Raw genomic sequence first — 22,359 nt, 5'->3', positions numbered from 1 at the left:
GTATTGCATTCCAAGTATCTGCCTGATCAATGCTTTAAAGACAATATAAACTGTTCTCCAAAAATCCTCAACATGGATCAGTGTTCTCACCTTAGACACACACTACAGAAAGGGAGCAAAGCCTCAGGTGAACTCTGAGATATGGACACTACTGGGGCCCTCCCACATGTCAGCTTTTGTCTCAGCAATTCTTTGGCACTGTTACACCTGACAACCTGAAACCATCACACTCCAAACACAGCAGGAATTCCCTTGGGCTGTGCTGACCATGTGCTGCCTCTGCTAATGCCAGAATTTAAAGTCTGCTTACGAAACAGCCATGAACCACTGTTATTGGGGTTTTCTACTTACAACACTGCATTATTGACAAAAAGGTTGCAGATATAATAATCCAAAGTCCCATGCTGTGCTGAGGACTAATTCCCTGCTTTGGGATGAGAGACAAGAGGCCCCATTTCATGAGGCTGGGAATTAATTAGAACTGTAGGTGTCAATAAAACAATTGGCTGGATCAAAGGAACAGCTGATGAGCACTTCCCCTGGACTGACTTAGCTTTCAGTCAGGAATACTCTGTAATAAAGCTGCCACAGACTTGGTCACAAAAATGCTGAAGATCTATCCAAATCATTTCATACACATTATAAATATTTAAATTAACATCTCAGGATCTGGCACCTCACACCCTAATTAAACTCACAGTTTCAAAGGAAATGCTCTGTGTGCAGCAAGTCTCTGGTTTTAGCACTGTGCTCTTCCCAGTGCTCTATGCTCCAATGGCTTTAGCACCAAGGCAGATTTTTAACATCAATGGAATCAATTTGCCTTTTTAGCTTGAAGCCAACAATTATTAAGGCCCAGATATAATTAATGTGGTCCCAGGTCAATACTGGAATTGATGCAGTTAAACTCTACACAGATTGAGTTTTCAAACCAGTTGCCCAGCAATCCTCAGCAGCACCAGAAGGCAAGACAGCTGCATCCCTGGGAAACAAGACTTCCCTGTGGAGTCTTGTGTCCCACCCAGGCAGAGGTCACGTTGAATTTTTTCTGACAGTTTCCAGGTTAGGAACGTTATGGCTCTTGGTTCTTGCAACTACAGACTCATTTCCCTTGTCCCTATATGCTTTCAGAAGGCCAAGGAGTAGAAACCATTCTGTCCTGCACTGGAAGTGGCAGATTTTAATTCCATCTCTTCATGTTTCAAAGCAGGAAGTATATTTGCTTCCCACCACTACATTTTCTATTAAAAAAAAAAAAAAAAAAGTTAAAAATCATATAATGAGAGATTTGTCAAAGGACAGGATAATCTGGGAAAGTCAGATTTGGCTAATGACATTAAACCAGAAGGGCAGAGACAGCTACACACAAAGCTAATATGCTCAAAGCACAGGACCTATTTTTAGCAAGACAAATTTTGCAATTTGAATGACTAAAACCCATTTTAATACTTTGTTTTAGCTTGCCTATAAACTACATTTTAAAATTGTAAACTACATTTTATAAAATACAAACTGCATTTTAAAAATTATAGGCTCCAGTACTGTAAAGAATAATGCTGCACCGAGAGACAAGAAACACATCTCACCTTGAAGCTCTTCCAGGTACCTTCAGAAAAGGGGAGGTGCTGATCCAGGCAGGCACAGCTGCCCTGGCCTCAACTCTGCCAGGTGAGGAGAGGGTGGGCTCAGGAGCTCCAGGGGAATTATTCTTTCTCACAGCTGCCCATGGTTGATGGCAAGAAGGAATGTTCTTCAGGAGGAACAGAAAAGAAACCTATTTCATTAATGATAAGGATGATGACTTGAGGCACTGCTTACACTGTCTTGCATCAGAACAACTGGTAGAAATTGGAGTGAGTGAAGCTTTGCTCTGTCCTTTAGGTTTTCCAGCACAGGCCTACAATACACACTCCATGAGAAAATGCCACAAATCACCAAATAAAACCAGGGAGATTTTGCATTTCTCAGCTCTTTCAGCAGTGTATTACCAGCTGTTATTAAGTCTGGGACTGCAGATTCTCAGTTCAGCACAAGGGAAGGCTCTGATTGCTGCTCCCTTCCCTCTCTGTGGGTTCTCTGCTCCCCCAGACGCCACAGTAGCAGGGCACAGACACCTGCAGCTGGAATATAAGACCATTAAACAAATTAAAGCACCCAGCAGCTTTCCTGAGAGCAGCTTTGCTGGCCCCCACTGCCTGTGCCCAGCCCTTCTCTGTGCAGTCTGTCCCCAGAAATGTCAGCTCTAAAGTCCTCTGGCTCAACACTTCAAACCAATGGGGTCAAGTGCCCCTCAAAGACAAAGACTGACAATACATGGATTTCTTGTTTACCTTTGCTCCTCATTTTTGTGCTGGCTTTTACTTTATAGGAGCACTCCTGGTTTTACCAATGCAGAAAGGTCAAGGAGCTGAGCCCCCTGGCAATCCCAGCTGGGCTCCAATCACCACAATTTCCTGTACCTGAGGAGCTCAGCCTTGTGCCATGGCCTCATTCACCATGGCCCCACAGTCTGCTGAAAACCAAACCATGGCTACTGCAGATTTATTCCAAGCCAAGGCCCAGACCTTCCCCCTCCTGGCATTTCAGTGCATGAGGTTTTTCGATAGTGAAATAGGAATAAACCCAAATTCTGAATTCTAAGAACAGGGTGTTCTCATCATTATCAATATTAATCATTTGTGGGATACTTGGATACATTTTTGTGGGTGATACAGACTAATTAAATGAACAGTGATTACCCTCTTTCAGGATTTTTCTAAGAAATATATTGTATTTCTTAAAAGGAAGGTTTTGTTTAGTGTGTGTTCTTTACAGAGCAGTGTCACAATTTGCTACTAGCGCTACTAAGTGCATATTTTTAATTTATTCAGATAATTCTTTTTATCTAATTAAAATCCACTAAAATAAGCTTTAACTGTGTATCTTACCTGCCAGGGTAAGCTGGGATGTCTCAAGACCCCCTGAAACAGAGCTGTGTTATGCTGTACATGCCATGCAGGTACTCTGTGCTGTGAGCCAGATTTATCTGAGTCTCACCACTAACCAGAAGTGTTTCAAATGTGAAGTCAGACACTGGGGAAAAGGGTGTGCTCACAGCTCCCATCTCTAAAGCACGACAATGCCCAGAACAGTGTAAGCACTGCTTTTATCTCAGTGTCCCCAACAACAGGTCATGGACAGAGCACCCCTGAAAACTGAAGAAAAGTTATTTTCATCCTTAAAATTGTGAATGCAAGAGCTACCAACCTGAGTTGGCATTTAATCTTAGCTAAACATACAATTTTATCAACTGTTCACAATATAAGGCAATTTTTCTTTGAAATTCTACAAAATTACAGGAGTCAACAGTAGCTGTCAAACTTTATGTAAACATCTGAGCTCTTCCCTCCACAGCATCCACCTTCAGACCAGACTGAAATCAGGTTGCTGAGGACATACAGTGAATATCCCTGAGAAACTGTGGGTTAGATTTTCTGTAGTTCTGAGGGGGAAAATCATGTAATGATGCCTGATTAACCAGGAGGTCATCCAAAGGCTGCTCAGGCTGCCAGGAAATCACTTGTGTTATTTGTCCAAATAGCTTGTTTTTCATCCATTACTATTACCCAGAGCCAAAACCTAGACACCAAATGAAGTTTCTCTGTCTTCCATTGTATTATATAAAAATCCTGTCACTTTGTGGACACCAAATACTTCAAAATATACAATTATTTTAATACATGTAAGTCTTCATAGTTCATTAAATACAATTAATTGCATGGTCTTTACAATACTCTATCACTGTGTCAAGGCTTGCACTGGTATTTCTGAAGTATTGATTTGATCTGGCCTGTGCAAAGGACCCTGCAGGGATTAAGCTGAATAGCATCGACTCTGCTGAAGAGCAGCCATTCTGCTGGAATCCAGAGAATCCGGGGTTAGATCCAAATGAAGCAAAGATGCTGGCAGGAGATGAAGAAGGGGGAGTGCTGAAAGGCCAGGGGGCAGAGCAGTGAGTGTGGCACGTGCAGGGGGCTCTGTGCCCTCCCCTCCAGCTGCACTTGCTGCCAGTGCTGGGGCAGAGCCTGGGGAATGCTCCGGGACAGCACAGTGCCACCAGCGTGTGCAAAAAGGGACAGGGAACTGTGGCACTGCCTGCCTGAGCAACCAGCATCTTCTTCCTGCACTTGACTCCCCAGGAAGCTGAATGAGATGAAAAGAAGATCTATTGCTTTTTGCTTTGAAGTGTTAAATCTGTCTTTTCCTGTCCCCAGCTGGTACCAAACTTATCGAGTGGAGACAATCAGCCTGGTTTAGCTGATATCCCACAGCTGTGACTATTCTCCTTCCTGAACTGCTAACTCATGCTGCCATGCAGCAGGAATCCTATTTCTCAATGAAATCTTTAGAGGAAAGATTTATAACTTTGCAGAAAAGCAGTACAGAGCCCTTCAATGTATTTGCAAAATGAGCATTGCAATGCTGGGGATGTTTCACCATGGACATGGGCTGGTTTGTAGCAGTCCACAGAGACAGGCAGAACAGTGACTCCAAGCCCACAGTAAAAAGGTCCTTGACACAGCAGGAAGTGATCAGTAAGAAATATGTATACACACACATAAAAATATATTTTAAATATATATAATATATAGAGTGCATATACATAACGCATTGTCTGTGTATATATAATACATGTATTTTGTATAAAAAGCTTCACATTCAAGTATAGGAATATATTAAAATATCAAGAGAGGAGGACCTTTGGAAGTTGACTTTGAACAGATAATCTACTGTAAGCAAAATTCTTTTTAAGATCAAGACAGGTGTTCCCCAATTTCAAAGTGTGATCAATTCAGAGGTTAGTGTTCCACTGACAACTGAGAAACACAACTCAATGGAAATTGAGAAAAAGAGGGGGAAACTAATAGTGGGAAATTATATCTAATATCAAATACATTGATATATACATAAATCCTTTACTTAAAATATCCCATGTTTGGAGGAACAAAAGCGATGTGTAGAGTTTGTGTTACAGTCCCTCGGTGGTTGCAGGGATTTGCAATCAAATTATCATAGCCAAAGGAAGAGGAAATTGAGTGATCAGAGGAAGGGTTGAAAATCAAAACAGTGTCATCAACCCTAAAAGACAGTTCACAAAACCTGATATGAAATATGGCTCATGCAGCCTTGTTCAGAACCTAAAATATGAAATGTATCACGAACAGAGAGAATATTGGATGGAAATTGTGAACCTCAGCCCAGGATTGGTTCAACGTCTAAACAGAAATTCTCTCTCTTGAAATCCCAGTGGCCTTCATCTAGAAATTGTTGAAATTATGATCACAAAATCAGTGAGTAAATCACTCTGATGTTTTACAAATGTAGATAATGAAAATACAGTGTGTTTCTAATTGTGTAAATCTACAAGCCATCATTCTTGCTTGAACCATGCAGTACAATTTCAGGACTGTGATCAGGGGGTTATGCAAAGTAGGCATGGCAAAACACAGCCACAGTCAAGAGGATGATGCCATTGACATTCACAATGTTTCTCCACAGTGGCACTTCACTGGTGTCCATCAGTTTCTGCTTCATTGCCTCTTCTTCCTCCTTGCTCAGTTTGGGACCCTTCTGTTGGTCCAAGCCACAGAACCAGTTGTAAGCTTTCCTACAGCATCCTGGGTCCTCCTGGTTTTCCTCATTAACTGGAAGGAATAAATAACACTTTGCTCAGGAAAGGTGACTACAGATCATGGCACACTCTTGATCTCTGGGACTGATGACATTCCTGTTCTGAATTATGGTCATTATTCAGTGGAAGCATTTTAGTACAAAACAGTACAAGAATCAAGTTAATGTTGTGTTTTCACAGCTCACCTGGGAAAAGAGGGATTTTCTACATGTTCCAAGACACTTGTCCCTTTTGAGCCCAGAGACTTGGCCTGGCAAACTGTGCTTCAAAGCTTAAACTCCATTTTTTCAATACTTTCTACACTCTTTCATTGAAATTTATTGAATTTATTCCCAATTAAATTAATTTGAGGATTCTGATGAGAAGGAACTTGGGACCAGAACCAGAAACCCAATGAAGAGAGCAGGTGGGTTTGCAGTCTGCTTTCACAGTGCCTTCAATCCTGACCACAACTCACTATTTCCAGGTGAATTCCCTCCTAGTGCTGGAGTCACACACAGTTCTGCCAATGCACAGCACCTCTGACCCAGAGCATTGCCATTGGTTGAGTCCTAGAGCTGCCACCCAGCTACCAAGAGAGTAAGATTTCCTCCCTTCAAATCCACTTCTGATTTACACTGAGCTTGAGAGATGGGTAAAGGCAGCTCATGAGCCATTTAAATTTGTGAGGGCTGAGGATTTGTTGTTAGGGGAAGGGAGGATGTCTTCGACTATCAAGCATGTTAATGTTCCTTCAGCAATGAAACAGGGGTGCTCAAACACATGACAGAATCTCTAGGTATTCAACAGTTACCTGATTCATCATCTTTTTCATCAGCTCTGTCCTGCTCCTCATCTGCATCAAGATCAATCCGTTCTTCTTTGCTGTTCCGCAGGGACCAGCACAAGCGGTAAAGCTGCCACGGAACAAAAGGAGCAGAATTGATCATGGACTGAGCACACAGAGACCAACCAGCCTGGCCAGCACCTGAGCTGGCTGTGAGATCACAGCATCCCATGGCTGCAGTGTCTAAGGCTATTAGGAGTCACTGAAGATCTGTGACAGGTAAATGAAGATCATTTGCTTTCTTACAGGAGCTGTATGCTGGGGGTGGCTGAAGTGTTGAGAGGTAACACACCAAGTACAAACTGCTGGGTTCATTTGTTCCATTTCTTAAGGAGCAGCACTGCAGTAATACTCACATGTACATCAGGAATGGGCTTGGTCATGAAGGAGACTGCCAGGATGACGATGGCAGACACCCCAAAGAGGATGATTGCAAAGTAAAGGTAGTGAATGCCACAGATGATGAAGGGGCAGTTGGAAGGGGCCACGCAGCTGCCAGTTCCGTAGGCAAACTCTGAGATCATCCTGCCCAGTCCAGCCAGCAGCCCAATGACCAGGCCCCAGAAGGCACCCTGCAGGCAAGGGCGCGACAAGAAAGGATCAAAATGAGTAATTTCAGGCATGGAAATAAACTCTGAGCTCTCAAACAGTTGCTGGAGGAAACATGGATGTAGTTACATGGCCTTGGCATGTGGGTTTTAACCCAGATACTTTCAGTGACCTTATTTACAGCTCAGTGGATGAGTACAACTGAAAGGGGCAATGAACAGCTCTGAGATATCAAGCACACCTCAGGACACTGGTCTAGACCATTTCTCACAGTCCACACAACTCTCTCCTTCTACAGGACAGGTTTCAGACATGGATTGCACACTCCAGGGGCTGTTCTCATACTTTTTTACCTTTGAGGGTGAAATCCCTGACAGCCCTGGCATGATGGAACCAGCCTGAATGTTGTGTCATCCTTCCTGAAATGTGTGTCTGGTTTACCAGCTAATGGTCCTGAGAGTAATTGCTTAATTCTCAGTTCTGTTGGTGAGTGCCTGGTGTACAGTACTCCAGCCCAGAGTGTAACACTGTGTGTGGGCACAAACTGAAATATGGGAAATTCTGTTTAAACATAGGGGATTTTTTGTTTTACTGCAAAAGTGCTTGATTATTGGAACAGGTTGCCTAGAGACACTGTGGAGTCTCCACTCTTGGGGATGTTCAAAACCCAACTGGACAGGATAGGTAAGAGGTGATCTGTTTGGTAAAGTAGCTTGATGACCAATACTCTAAATGATAACTTTCAAACATATGTTCATGGATTAAGCATTTAACACACTTCTTGGCAAAGTGATAGGAAACCTAAGCTTCAGAGCTATCTGTGGTGACTGTTTATCTATCAGACTATGAAAGAACTTTTTAAACTCATCTCTGAAATGTTAGGCTTTGGGGTATGGAGACACAAATTCCCTGGGCTATACTGGGATTAAAATAAACAGGAAGAAATTGCTCATGACAAAAAAACCCAGTTCTCCCAATTCCTAAAGAAACATGCAGTATACCTGTTTCCTAATTTGCATTTACCTGCTCATTGACACGCTTGCAGAAGATACCAAGCAGGAAAACAGCAGCAATGGGAGGTCCCAGGTAGCTGGTTACAGACTGAATGTAATCAAAGAGCTGCCCACTCTGAGCTGATTGCACAATGGGAACCCAGGCAATGCTGATGCCAATTAACAATAACATAAATGCCCTGTAAACATAGCCAGATATTCAATTAGCCATCTGCTTAGAACTATCTATGATCTACCAGAAAGAAAAAAAAACCTCAGCAATTAATCAATAATTTACATGTTAATTTTGTATTTCAACTAGTGAAATCAATTATAATGGCCAATTAGCACTGAACAAACAAAAGAAATCCAAGTTGGGTATTGTGTATGTCAAATATCCATCAGCATATGGTTAAATATTCAATCAAAACATAGAAAACCACTTTTTCCTGTGCTTGTTATGTCCAGAGACAAATCAATAGCAGATGAACTAGAACTAGTTCATTGATGCTGCAGCCTGCTGCAGCACGGAGCCCAGGAAGGTAATTTAAAAGCTTTTCCTTCGAGCAGCAGTGGGAAGCAGTGAGAATTAGCTGGGCTAAGTTAATTCTAACTCGGTTCCTGCGGGAGCACCGCGCTCCGGGCGGGACGGGCGCTGCGGCCACAGGAGGCCACTGCAGCTCTGCCGGGCTCCGGGGGCTGCATTCCGGGAGGGGACACGGATGGAGCGCTGGCACTTCGGGAGGGGACACGGATGGAGCGCTGCCATTCCGGGAGGGGACACGGATGGAGCGCTGCCATTCCGGGAGGGGACACGGATGGAGCGCTGGCACTTCGGGAGGGGACACGGATGGAGCGCTGCCATTCCGGGAGGGGACACGGATAGAGCGCTGGCACTTCGGGAGGGGACACGGATGGAGCCCGAGCCCGCAGGGTCTGTGCCCAGGGGAATCTCGGCTGCTCACCTGCCAGCCAGCATCAGCTCCTTCTCAGATGCCCGGCTCCGAATTTTGGTGTAAATGTCCATCGTGAACAAAGTACTGGCGCTGTTAAAAATGGATGTCAGGGAGCTCATAAGGGAGGCCAGCATGACTGACAGCATCAGACCCCGCAGACCTGGAACACAAAGGTGGGGATGGGGGTGAGCACTGGAGAGCCTCAGTGCCTGGCACCAGGTGTTTGTCCAACCCTTTCCATCGGCCAGCTCTGAGTGTGTCTGGCACATTTATGTACCCAATGTAAAATCCTGCCTGACATTCCCTTGCTGGGGAAGCAGAGCTTGGAAAAAGCTATTTACAGCAGTGCCAGGGAAACTCTTGAGCTTTTACCACATAGGTACTTCCTTAGTGAAAGCTGCCTGATTAAATGCTGGAATAAAAAGAAAATAATATTAAGCAGATTTTTCCCAACAGTTATAAAAATAATTCCTTTTGTTTGCAGGAGAGTGCTCACTTGTTTGTAGTATATTTGTGAACCATATATTTGCCAAAAAACCAAGTTTCTTTTACTATCTGAAAAACCAGAGTTCAGCCACTTTTCCAGATGGTCTGGTCTGGTCATAGAGCATGGGGAAGTACTGCAGGATTTTAACAAGAGTTATCAAAGGATGGGAAAGTAGCAAAGCTATCAGGGAAGTGCCATGGTCTCTATAAAATCATATCCTGGCTTTTTTGCCTTACTAGCCAGCACCGTGGGGTTGGCAGGAGGACCACAGGAATAGGCCTCCAGCTCAAAAATCCTGGCAGAGAGTCTTTTATAAATCATTGGCCAAGCAGGTTATTTTTTACCTTCACAAAAAGGGAGCTCATTTACCATTTCAGCACCCAGTATTTGCCAGCTGAGAGCTGACACTCTCAGTGTGGAGTTACTCTTCACCTGCAGCTAATACAGACAACCCATTTGGATAATAGCATATCTTTCTAGCAAGAATTTTGGAACTAAATATGGGTCTTGGACTCTCTCTATCACTTGTTTTTACATTCTGGCTTTCCTAAAACAAAGAAACAACAAATACAGACAGTGTCTTACCATTTGGCATAAGCTCCACTACCAGTTTTGGATAAGCAATGTTTGTGCAGCCCACTGCGGTGCCACAGTAGCGCTGACAGATTTCAGGCACAACACAAGCCACCACATCTGAGGAGAGGATAATGAGACTCTGAGACAAGGTCATATAAACAACAGATTGCTCCCAAATTAATAGAGCTTCTAGAATGTATGTCTGTGTTGAGCCACTGGATTGACACGTTTGATTTCATCCCTGGTTTGCTGGCAGGAAGGTGATTCTAAGCCTCTTTCCTCCCCCTCCTCCTCCTCTCTGAAAGAATATTGACAAATGCTGCAGGTCAGAAGAAAATCAGCACTCATTTGTCAGACCAGGGCTGAACAACACAAGGAGACCAAGGAGAAAAACAAGCAGAGGAACACAAAGCCCACTCCCTGCAGCCTGAACCCCTCTCTGCCTGCTGCCAAACACAGCCAAACTCTCTGCTGGTCAGGGAGAGGAGAATGTGGCATTTCCCCATGCTGCTCTTGGGACTGCCCATGGCCCAGACTCTGCAGTCTGTGAGTGATGGCCCTGTCCCTCCAACTGCCAGCAGAGTATCTGTCCTGGACAGCATTTTCCACTCATTCAGTCTGAGTAGGGCTGTAACAAACATTCAGCTGGGGAGGGATGCTCTGGAATTTCCTTCCCCTAAAATTAGCAGAAACCACAGGAGGGCCTGTGGCTCCTTACAGTGCAGTCAGCTGAAGGTCCCTGGACTGTTTGGATGAGAGGATGACAATCTAGCAGGTATTTTGGAAGGGACAGATAGATTTACAATGAAAGGCAGGCAGCAAGAACTTTGCATTTCTGTATCCATACCATACCTGGGTACAAAATCCGGCTGATCATTCCAGGCATCACTATGATGAACATGGGCAAGAGTTTGAGGTACCCACACAGGATACAGCCAGCCTTTACATGGGACATGTTCTTTCCAGAGAGACATCTTTGGACAATGACCTGTCAATGACACATGGCAGCTATAACATTTCCATGATCACATCACATCGTGTTCCAGACACAAGGTACTTCTTAACTTCTGTGATAGCAAAAGAGCCTATTTAGCATTTCTGCTGCTAGGAAAAATGAAAACTACATGAAAATCAAAGGATATGTTTGAAATAAGTAAAAGAAAATACTTCTTATCCAGTGTGTGTTTGAGAGGTAAGACTTGTCTCACAGAAAGTTTTTAAAGCAGACAAACTAAAAAGCCAAAAAGGAATAGAATATTTGACTGAGCAGTAAATACAGTTACATTGGGGGGTTTGTTAATTTGTTGAGAAACCACAAAGATGATCTTTCTCACAATTCAAGACAGATCATTTGTTAGAGACACATCCACATGTTGCAGGTGCAGGAGCACACTTTTCTTTATCATATCAGTGTGATCTCTTGGGGAAACTGGACAGTAGGTTTTAGACAGAAGGATGGGGAAAGAGTCTTCCAGCTGAAAGACCAGACATACAAAGAACATCTCCCCAAGACTATGCAAGCAAAGATGAAAGCTGCACATATAAGAAACAAACTTGTCTTACTGAAAAGGGAATGGCATCTAGACCCAGTCTAACAAGGGTCATTTGTTGCATGGTTTCCTAAGAAAGCATTCACAGCACAACCTCTCTCTCTGTGTTTTCCCACATGACCACAGACAAGAAATGAGAAAGGAACCAGACACAGGATCTGCTGGGCAGGCACATGCAGGAAGATTAGAAAAAACACTCATTCCATTTCCTTACATGTGAGAGGTGTCTAGAAACCAGGAACTGAAAAGTCACCAACCAGTCCTGAAATAACAGCCAGCTGTGTGGCCCAGCTTTGCGTTACAGGGGAAGATCATGGAGCATGGAGCTGTGTGTTTGGCCTTTGCAAGCCTCCCCCATTACCTGATCTGTGCACCAGTACCACATGGCAATGATGCTCAGGCCAAAGACGAGCCCTGGCCACGGCAGGTCCCCGGCGGGGTCCCGGAAGATGTGGAAGGCGTCGCTGCGGGGGGTGTAGCACTTGGGATCCACCACAGTGTCCCCATAGGTGGTGTTGGATGGAATAGCTGCCATGTATTTCTGCATGAAAGCCTCATACCCTCCTACTTTAGCAAATGCTGAAACACAGAAAATAAAAGTAGCAATAAAGCATTTGTCACTGAAATCTCAAATGGAGCTTGTGAGCATGAAGAGAAAAGCCTCCTTAATGTGGACATAAAAATCCTGTCATGGGATGTTGTTTATTACCTTACACATTCACTTGGGCTTAGGAGACAGTGTGACTCAGTGACTAAAGGGCTTTGGCAATATGCCTGACTTTTGGCAACACGCCTGTTTTCTTCCCTGATAAATACATAGGAGGGCTGAAACCTCCTGGCTAAGGTAACAGTTTTACACTGCAGGATTCACTCCCATAGCCACTGCAAGATTTGTGGCTTCATTCCAGTTTAGCATTCCAGTTTAATTCATCCGATTTACTTACCAAATCCTGTGAGAATAACAGACCCCACTACCATGATGAACGTTTGCAAGGTGTCTGTGTAAATCACAGCTGCAAGGCCACCTGATGGCAGAGAAAAGTCAGGACAAGTAAGTTAGTCCTGGGCAAATGTCTCAGTGGAAATGCTTTTTTCTTTATGTCCCTTTTCTCACCACCTCTGTCTTTCAAAGACAACTGTAAATAGCTCCCCTTTCATGTTTTCATTTCTCCCTTTTTCTCCACTTCTCTCTTCTCTTTCTTCTGGCTCCCCCAACATCTCTGATTTATCAGACTTCTCTGCAAACTCACCTGTGATAGTGTAAAGAGCAGTAATAGCAAGCAGGATAATTATGGCCACATAAAGATTCAGCCCTATGGCCAGCTGGATAAATACAGCTCCAGAGAATATGTCAGCCTAGGGAAAAAAAAAATATAGATTCAGCAATGTTTAGGTTCATGATGACATGTTATAGTTCCATGATGAGGGCACTGAAATGCACAACTCTGCCCCTTGTAGCACTGCAGATGCACACCAAAAAGAAAATAGAAGCCATTTTTGTGCACCTGCCAGTGTCCCCTCAGAGCTGTGGAGTTCTTAGTACCAGAGGTGTAATACTTCTCAGAATTTCCAGGCCTATTTTAACAGGGTTGTTTTCTCTAGACAGTCATGTCACTGCTCAGTACTTGGGCACTAAGAGACAGGTTCAAAACAACCTGCTTAAAGCTGAGTGTGAGTTGCGTTTGCTGCTGTGTGCAGGGCTGGACTGTGTGACACCTCCAAGGCACAGCACAGTCCTCCTCCTTCAGTGCCACCCCACAAATCTCTTTCCCTTTACTGCTCACATGTGGTGCAGCTCGTCTTGCTGGTTTAGGACAAACAGTTCATTTGCATGAAAGGCAAACATCTCATATGGTTTCTATTTGTAAGTTCCTGTAAGAAGAATTAGCAGGTGGCTAAGAGAGGAAACCTTTAGCTCTTGCATAAGGAAGGAATTGTTCGGGTTTCAGAGTAACACTAGGAGTTAATCCCATTAAATCAGTTCCTGATTTAGGGGTAATTGGCATCAATGTTATTTATACAAGTTTGCAATCAGAATAATCTGCCCCAGTGCACTTGAGATGCCTTACTGTAAATGATGTTTTCATTAGAGGTAACTCCCGAGCATGCAGCTCATGGGCTCCTCTGCAGCTCGGCTGCCCTGCTCCCTTTGCACCCACAGCACCCATCCCAGGGCTCTGCACAGGGATTCCATCTGAGGGCTCTGCACAGGGGCTCCATCCCAGGGCTCTGCACAGTGATTCCATCCCAGGGCTCTGCACAGGGATTCCATCTGAGGGCTCTGCACAGGGGCTCCATCCCAGGGCTCTGCACAGGGGCTCCATCCCAGGGCTCTGCACAGGGACTCCCATCCCAGGGCTCTGCACAGAGTCCCATCCCCAGCTGACAGCAAGTCCCCGTGGGGTTCCCGAGCTGAAGCAAAGGCACCCAGCTGTGCCTGAAGTCCGGGCTAAAGCTCCAGCACAGCCGGGGGGGCTCCGGGGCCGGCCAGAGCCGGGGTGACAGCCCAGCCCGGGGACAGCAGGGCACGCACAGACACAGGGACACACAGCCTGGGAGTTGGGACATGCCGAGAGAAAAACCATCTCCATTCCTGACACTGAAATGGCTCTGCAGGGTAGGACCTCGCCTGGCTCCTGCCGAAGAACGAGGAAGAGGCTGGAGCTCTGCGGCCCCACCGCTAACTCAGCGCAGCAGCGTGAGTCACAGCAGAGGTCCCGCTCCCCAAACTCTGCCTCTGCAGCCGATTTCTCACAGGCTTCAGTCTGGAGATGGGAACCAGCACCTTTAGCTCTTCCCCCACTGGCTGTCACACCATACCCTTTGCCCCATCTCTCTATGATAATTTGTTTCCTCTCTTTTCACACCACCAATCAGTCCATACTCCAGACCTTTCTTTTACTGTTCTTGCCCTTAGTTTAGCCTATGTATCATTAAATATTAAGGGGCCAAAAATGATTCCCACCAAGGAATGTATAGTTAATTATTGAGCATTCTGAGGAATGTATCAGCCTCTTCATATTGCTGATTTATCTTCCAGCTTCACTGCTCCTCCTTCCCAATAAGATTATTGCCTTCCAATGTTTCTTTGTTTGTCACTGATACTCTTTTATAGACAATCATTATCTAATCTCTCATTAGAGTCACTCTTTACGCTGCAGGCTGTGTCTCCAAACGCAGGGATCACAAAGAGCAGCTGGCCAGACGTGCCAGCTGAGTGTGTGCTGTGGGTACCAGAGCAGGGACACCTGCTCTTTAACCCCTGCACTGTGCTCCCCTAGGAAAAGGTTATTCTTCTCTTCCTCTTTCTCCTAGGAAGCCTTTGCCCATAGATTTCCTACTGAAATTATGTACAATGAAAAGAAAGATAATGCTGTAATGGATTTAGAAGCTCCAGATTATGATTTCTGATTTCTTCAAAAACATTCAGACCTTAATTCCATTTTGTCTTGTCATAACTTAGTCTATTACTATCCATCAAGATTTTATTTTTACCAGACCATTTTCTTTGGCATAATGACCAATATCATCAACACTAGTGGCTAAAAAGCCTCTGCAAGCTGCTATGGGCTCTACTCACAATGTGCTGCACACCTAGGGAGCAGGTACAGTGAGGTCCCTGTATGACACAAATCCTTTGGGCTCAAAAATCACATGTGTCCTCATCCCAAGGATGAACTCCTTGTAGCATGTCCTTGTCTGTCAAGTGGCTGATTAGCCACAAAGCCAGGTAAGAAATCAGTAAAACTCACAGAAAATGTGCAGGGAAAGGGAAGTGGAAAAGGCCATTGCAGAGGTATGCAAAGGGAATCTGATCCTCACACAGTGGTGGCACTGTGCCAGAAAACACAGCAGGAGTCACACAACCTGATATGTGATATTGCTCCCTGGAAAGCATTGTTGTGATTATATTAGTAAGTACACTACATTATATTTCAACACAGCAAGGAAGAGGCACATGAAATAACTACCCCAGGAGCAAGAGATGCCACTCTTCTTCACGGATAAGGGTCAGTGAGAATCGCTGGTGGGTGTGACCTGCCATTCAGGGCAGGGCAGAAGCCCATCCCTCTCTATCAAATCTCAAAGAGCCTCAGAGATCACAGGGGAGTGTTTGCCAAGGCAGCACTGAGGGAAGCAAAATACAATGAATGGCTTGTCAACACGTTGATGTGTTTGGGTATCCAGCGTGTCTGTGGGGAGGGAGGCCCGTGCTCCCTCCCTGTGCTTGCACGTCTCCCCACAGCACAGATCCCTACAGCCCAGCAGGGAACAGCCCTTCCCTCCCTGCTCTGGCCACCATGTGGACATGGTGTTGCACAGCATGGCACAGCAAAACTACTCTGAGATCCTCTGACAGCACTTGAAACCTCCAAGGACTGGCTGTTCTGCCTAATCTGAACCAGACAGAGCAAGTAAATCAGACCTGGGCAGATCCTGCCCACCCAAATGCAGTGACATGAGGCAGCAAAGCAGAGACCTGTTTGTGCACTACAGGAATCTCACTTGCAAGGCATAGACACTGCCAGAGCTGCTCAGGGCAACTGGGGGAAACAAAAGAAAAGCTTAGAGGAAGTTGAACACCATATTTTTCCCCTGCATAGCACAGAGACCCAACTCCATGGCACTTCCCCACAAACACCAGGAATAAATGGGTTGATTGGAAGCTGGAATGGGTCAATGGCAGAGTGGGGCCCAGGATCCCTTGACTATGGAGAGGGTGTTTGGTCCTCATGACCACACTGAAAGCTTAAATGCAGAACTCATTTTTCCTGAGATCAGGACACTCCAACTGAAACAAAGAAAAATTCTGTAATTAGACCCTTAGGCATGACATAGGCTAGAAATCAAAGCTGGATAGTAAATTCAGAACCTAGGAAGACCTTGGTAGGCTCAGTACCAACATGTGTTGCTGAAAAGGACTGACTGAAGGAGTTTCTGTGCTGCTGGAACATCCAGAACTCTGTGTCGTACCCAGGAGTTCTGATTATGATAGCTGAGCAACTACAGCAAACTCTCCAATCCTTTTGAAATATACAGAAATCCAGCTCTGAGGCCAGCTCGTGCTACCAACCTGTTTAATTTATAACCTCTCTAAGGATCAGTTATGATGTGAGAATGAGAGCAAAAGGCCAATCTTTTAGCTTAAATTGCACTATTATCACTCGGTTCCCATTCAGAGGGCAAAGACTAATCTGCCATGACAACTTCTGCAAAACAACAGACTGAGGTATTCCTGAACTGTGGACTTCCTTAGAAGCTTGGTACTTTCAAAATATATGGAAAATACCAATTCCCTTTACTACACCACAGAAACACATCCATTTACTCAATAAACATTAACTTCATAGCACCTTAAAGTTTACAACAGTCACTTGCCCATTAAAAGAATCTCTCCTCTTCCCTCCTTTCACCTCAGCTGCTACAGTTTTCCTAATTTCCACTTTCCCACTCTTCCATTTTCTAATTTCTGTTATTCTTTTTTTATCCCTAGTCCCCTTGTTCTTTTCCCTCATCTGTATTACTGATGGCATGTTCACCAGAGGATACTAAAACAGATAAATAAGAAATCTAGGGACAAAAATTCCTGCCCCAGGTTTCACAATACAAGTTTCCCTCCACTCTGATGTTTTCTAGAAGAGAGCAAATGTAAAAGTAAACCCTAAAACTTTAAAAAGAGGACAAAGCACAACAAGCATCAAGAGACAATACCAGAAGAAAAAACCTTGGATTGCAATACAGAATAAAGAAAACACAAAATCATACTTTTACAGTTGTTAATTCAGCCAAGAGCTCCAAACCTGAAATGGTTGAGTAGTTATGAGAGCAATATTGGAAATGACATTTCTTTTCTTTAGATCAGTGTAGAAATGCTGTAGAAGTTTGACTTACTGAGATCTTTGTGAAAACATACAGGATCAGGGAAAGGACTGACAGGTAGACCTGGATCCGCTTCCCACCAAAACGCTTCTTCAGGTACTCTGGCATTGTCACCACCTGTGGAGGCGGAGAAGGTTTTAGATAATGGGGAACAGGTACAAATCAAACTGGAGGATGATTTTTGGTACTCAGACACTGTGAGAGTGGAGCACAAAATTAGGGGAGCTGCAATTGGAGTTTCAAGGAAGAGCAGCTCCAGAAATCAAAGGAGAACAAGCAGAGAGCACCAAGTACTTCTCAGCTCAGATCATAGAACAGAGAATCCTCATTTTTAGAGTACACAGATGCAACAAAGTGCTGCTCTGGCACACTCAGATCTCGTGCCTTTCATAATGACTTTGCAACATTCCAGCCCTGGCCTGCACACATGAGCAGCAGACAAGTGTGATGTAGTGGTTTGACTTACCCCAGCTTTGACGTAGATGGGCACAAAGATCCATCCTAGAACCACCACAAATATCAGAGCCTGCAGCCAAGACAAGATCATCTGAATTAGCCTCCTGTGTCTGCACACTGCTCCCAAAGACCCAACCAGGGACCAGTGAAATCACAAAAACCTGGGTACTGCAGCGGTGTGGGGGAAGAGGTTCTGCTCTGTCCTTTGATTTACAGTTAATAATCTGGGGATGAAAAGTTGGCTAAAAACTTCATGAGCTGTAATGCAGCCTGGGTTTCATGCTAGCTGTCCCAAAGAAACACATATGATTATGTATTTTCTACAAAACCAACTGATTTCTCCTCACAGGATTGGCCTCTAGTATTGAATCACAATTCCACCTATCCCAGCTCTCTTCAGAGCAAGCCCAGGATGGTTGAATGTTTTACAACAATTTCATAGACTGTGCAGGATGCACCACATGCAATTTGTAAAATATTCTGTATTTTCATATTACAATTTAATAATATATTTTGTGTATCCATGTGTATTCTGTGAACTACTGATCTTACTGTATAGCAGTGCCAAAGTTTTCTGACTTAAGTGGCTGGAATGCTGTCCAATATCTAGTTGTACATGCTTAAATCAAGAAATATAAAACAGATTCCTGCCCTCAGAGGTGAGCTCTGTATTTATTTTGTCCACAGGGCTTAGAGGGTTTTTAACCTGTATCTTTTAAGTTCTGCCCTTAGGTCAAAACCGTAAGATGGACAAGAAATAGTGGGTGAGCTTCTGCTGTCATTCTGGTACAAAATAGAAATAATTTCAATGGAGTAAGGGTACACAAGGATGACAACAGTCAAATTTGGTATTACTTTCATTACTTTTGTTATGTCTGTTAACTGTCCCACTGTCAGTCATGAGCTGCTCAAACACCCCACAGACATCATTGCTGCTTCCCAAGCAGCCACTGTTGCACACTGTATTGGTATTGGAATCTCCCAGGAGATAATGTGTAGAGATGCTTGAAGAAGGATCTGGGCCCTAGAGATCTGTGCTGTTTTGATTTGCTTCATTCTGCTAGAACAAGAAGGAGAACCAGGTCTGCCACAGGCCTGATACAATCAAAAAGAGGGAGCTGACAGATAAACTGCACATCTGTACAGTGCATTTTAATTTTTTTCCTTTTCCTTAAACATTTCTATCATACCAGTACTTGATTATTTGCAACCATTTACTTGCTAAGAAACACAAGCCAAATCCCTCAGGTGGGATGATTCTTTCACTGCTCAGAACAAACGTGAGGGAGGTGAGGGAGGTACGGTCCTGTGGCGGCTCCTTCACCTCTTTGTGCCATGGCCTAATCCCTTCCCCAGGGTGAATTACGCACAAGGACATTTTCAGGCACACCCACGAGCTGACAACACAAGGAAATGAACTGCAGTCCTCCCTGGAATCTGTGCTGCTGCAGAGTACACTGACCCTGCTACTCCAGGAAACTCATTTAAGGTCAGCTTGGATATCTCTGCCCTGTACTGGAACCATCAGCAAAACACAAGCATGATTACAGAAAGGAAAAGATAAAGAGGACAAGATTTTTGGAGTGCAGGTGCTTGTGAAGGATGTTCAAAATTTCTAACAGCCTGTGAAGAAATCAAAGCCCCTCAATAATTTCTACATAGCAAAATGCTGCAAAAATTATCATGGATTACAACCTGATAAAGTCTTCCCAACATCCTGCAGTCTGAAAATGTTCTTCACAAATACTTTGAAAGTAATAAAAAGATATGCATAGAGAAGAAAACCCACCAATTTATTTGGTTCAAATGCTCTCTGAAAATCCTCAACCATAAAGTGTCATCTTTTTCCAGTAGCGTGGGCAGGTTAAACACTAGATTACATTGGCTCTTACTGGTCTGTGCAGAAAACAAGCATTGCCAAGCACAAACTTTGACAGTCCTAAATTAGTAGGCAAAGTTATTTTGATTAAGCTCTGCAGATAATGCAGATGTCACAAGTACTTTCACTGACACATGTGCCACTTACATTCCACTCAAATCCTCCGATGGCAATTCCTCCAGCTGCTGCTGTTCCTGCTATTCCCACAAAGTGCCCACTGCCAATGTTGCTGGCAAACAGAGAAGCACCAATCTGCAAAGAGAAAAAACAAAAATTGGCTCTTATGTTCATGGGATTTTTTTTAAAATCCTCTTAATTTGTCACATTGAACTCATGCCTATCTGTGGTGGTGATGACTGACAACCAACTTTCCTGATAACTTTCAGGACTCCCACTTATTGCTCCCACTGAAATCACAGCCTCCAGCTGTTGCATCTACAGTAGGGAGGAGAATAGGATGTTGAATAAAATATCTTCCAGTTGAGTCAAAAAATATATTACATCGATACAATTGATCAATGTAATTGATTTTAAAATGTTTGCAAAACTTGCCAAACTGACGCTGGGATGATGTGTAGACAGTCAGGGAAGAAGACTGGGATCTTCCTTGTTCAAGGAGGAAATGACAAGGGCATCCCCACTTGTGAAACCTGCACTGGCTGTTCCACATTGCATAGCTTGTGCATCCAAAAGTATCATTGGTGAGAGCTGGATTTGGTTCACTTTTAGCCAAAAGGTATTTAATTAATTAAACTCTGAAAGCTGCATAGCAGAAATGTCTGCTGAGAAAACGTCTCTGGAAGCTACAAAGAATAGCAAATCCAGGAGTTCTGTGTAAGAAGTGCTGCATCTTTAATATCCCCAAATATTGTGCTGATCATACAATCAGAACAGTAGGGAGAACATGGGACTTGATGAACAGGGAGAGATTAAAAAATGAAAGGTTCCTGTTGGTTTACAGACAGGCAGGAGCCAGTCAAAGATTTAATTCTTAATCAAGAATCTTGGACAATAGAAAAGATGAAAAGGAATGAACTTCATTTCCTCCAAATGAGCACATTAAAGGCAGCAGAAATACCCAGTGATAATTTACTGGGTCAGGTGCTGAAGGATGCGGGGTGAGAAGTCGAGCATGAAAAAGAGGTTGGGTTGGATTGAGTATTGTGGGCAGAGGACAAGGAAGCTGGAGAAGTTCTGAGATTAAAAAAAAAAAAAAGAAAAAGTAAGTCAACTTTTTTTATTATTTTCATTTTTTTCTTATGTCCTCTGAACAAACAAACAAAAAAAACCCCAAAAACCACATAGAAGCAGGCAAGGGAACTTCTGCTGACCTCTCCTAATGCTCTCATTTGAATCATGGTATATCCTGAGTTGGAAGGGACCCACAAGGATCATTGAGTCCAACTGATTTGAACAGCAGCAAATATTCAATTCCTGGGAGCACAGGGACAATCACCTGAGTTTTGGGAGGATGAAGGATTTCACAGAAATCTCCCTCTGCAAAGCAGATTTATTCTATAGAGCTATGCCATTGCCAGAAATAGCAACCATGCTCTTCAACCCCCAAATAGATTATCCTCCCCCATTTTTTATTTGCAACACACAAATAAAATTCAGAGGGTTCCACTCTTTCTTCTCCAGGCTTACTTTTTTTTTCTCTTTCCTCAGTTTGATCTCCTGATTTCTTCAAGTCTTTTTGAAGACAATTTGTTCTTCTGCTGTGATAGGAAGTTCGCTCAGTTCTGGATTTGGGGTTTTTTTACACAAGTTGTGCCCTAGAGAACTGCAACCAGCTTGTCAAATGACATTTCTACAGAACTCATAAGTTTTGCAACTAATACTGGCAAACAAAACACTTCTGTTTCTTCTAATCTCTTCATGATAGCAGCAGTTCTCCAGAAATGATAGTGAAGAGAAAAGTACCATTCATACCAAGCACTAGCACCGTTGCCCATACTTTCCCTGGAGATAAATAATTAAACTTAAATCTAGGTTACTAGAAATGCAGTCACCATCAAATATTAACCACATTAATCTCTGATTTTATTTAATGTGTTGCCTCTCCTGTTTCAAAAGCTTCAAGGCAGATCCAAGTAACAAAAGCAGCTAAAGAAGAACTTTGAGAACAGACAGGCACAAGCTTTGGCTCGGTGCCTGAGACCCCAGGACATACTGCAGGCAATGCTGCTGATGCTGTGTTCTCAAATTGATCTAAAATACCATTGTATACAAAGAGAAATACAAGACCAAACCAAACCAATGCAAAACTACCAACATATCCAGGACCACCAGAAGAACAAAACAATGTGAATGCAGATCCCACACTCGCATCCTAATTTTTTCTCTGAATTAGGGAACATCCAGTGCAGTAAAACTTAAAGATCAACACAAAATAATAATGGATGCCATTTTATAAGTGAGTTTCAGTTATGTCATATACCTGGGAAGGGAGAACATGGCTTCATAGCCAGGAAAATTCAGATTACCCTTAAGTCTGCAGCACAGTCAGAGCAAGAAAAGTGCTGACCAAATAATCT

General features: G+C 43.7%; 2 protein-coding genes across 2 annotated transcripts in view; one reads left to right on the top strand and one right to left on the bottom strand.

Annotated features, from left to right (window-relative positions):
• Positions 1–6,609, top strand: part of RSPH14 (radial spoke head 14 homolog) — an 81,120-nt gene extending 74,511 nt beyond the window's left edge. Inside the window, exon 8 of the mRNA XM_033075678.1 lies at positions 6,547–6,609. The gene's annotated coding sequence lies outside the window, so the exon portion shown is untranslated. The remainder of the gene's footprint in view (positions 1–6,546) is intronic.
• Positions 4,961–22,359, bottom strand: part of LOC117004684 (sodium/glucose cotransporter 1) — a 41,075-nt gene continuing 23,676 nt past the window's right edge. The window contains exons 3-15 of the mRNA XM_033075675.1: positions 19,970–20,074; positions 17,954–18,013; positions 17,500–17,604; positions 12,858–12,963; positions 12,552–12,632; positions 11,969–12,186; positions 10,910–11,045; positions 10,067–10,174; positions 9,004–9,154; positions 8,070–8,238; positions 6,854–7,069; positions 6,465–6,567; positions 4,961–5,684 (exon numbers count right to left, since the gene is read on the bottom strand). Of these exons, the coding sequence (XP_032931566.1) occupies positions 5,461–5,684; positions 6,465–6,567; positions 6,854–7,069; positions 8,070–8,238; positions 9,004–9,154; positions 10,067–10,174; positions 10,910–11,045; positions 11,969–12,186; positions 12,552–12,632; positions 12,858–12,963; positions 17,500–17,604; positions 17,954–18,013; positions 19,970–20,074 (1,782 nt within the window). The 3' untranslated portion in view covers positions 4,961–5,460. The remainder of the gene's footprint in view (positions 5,685–6,464; positions 6,568–6,853; positions 7,070–8,069; positions 8,239–9,003; positions 9,155–10,066; positions 10,175–10,909; positions 11,046–11,968; positions 12,187–12,551; positions 12,633–12,857; positions 12,964–17,499; positions 17,605–17,953; positions 18,014–19,969; positions 20,075–22,359) is intronic.

Source organism: Catharus ustulatus, chromosome 18 (assembly GCF_009819885.2).
Source record: "Catharus ustulatus isolate bCatUst1 chromosome 18, bCatUst1.pri.v2, whole genome shotgun sequence".
Classification (NCBI taxonomy): Eukaryota; Metazoa; Chordata; class Aves; order Passeriformes; family Turdidae; genus Catharus; species Catharus ustulatus.
Note: the sequence above shows the minus strand (reverse complement) of the source record. Positions and strands in the feature narration are given on the sequence as shown.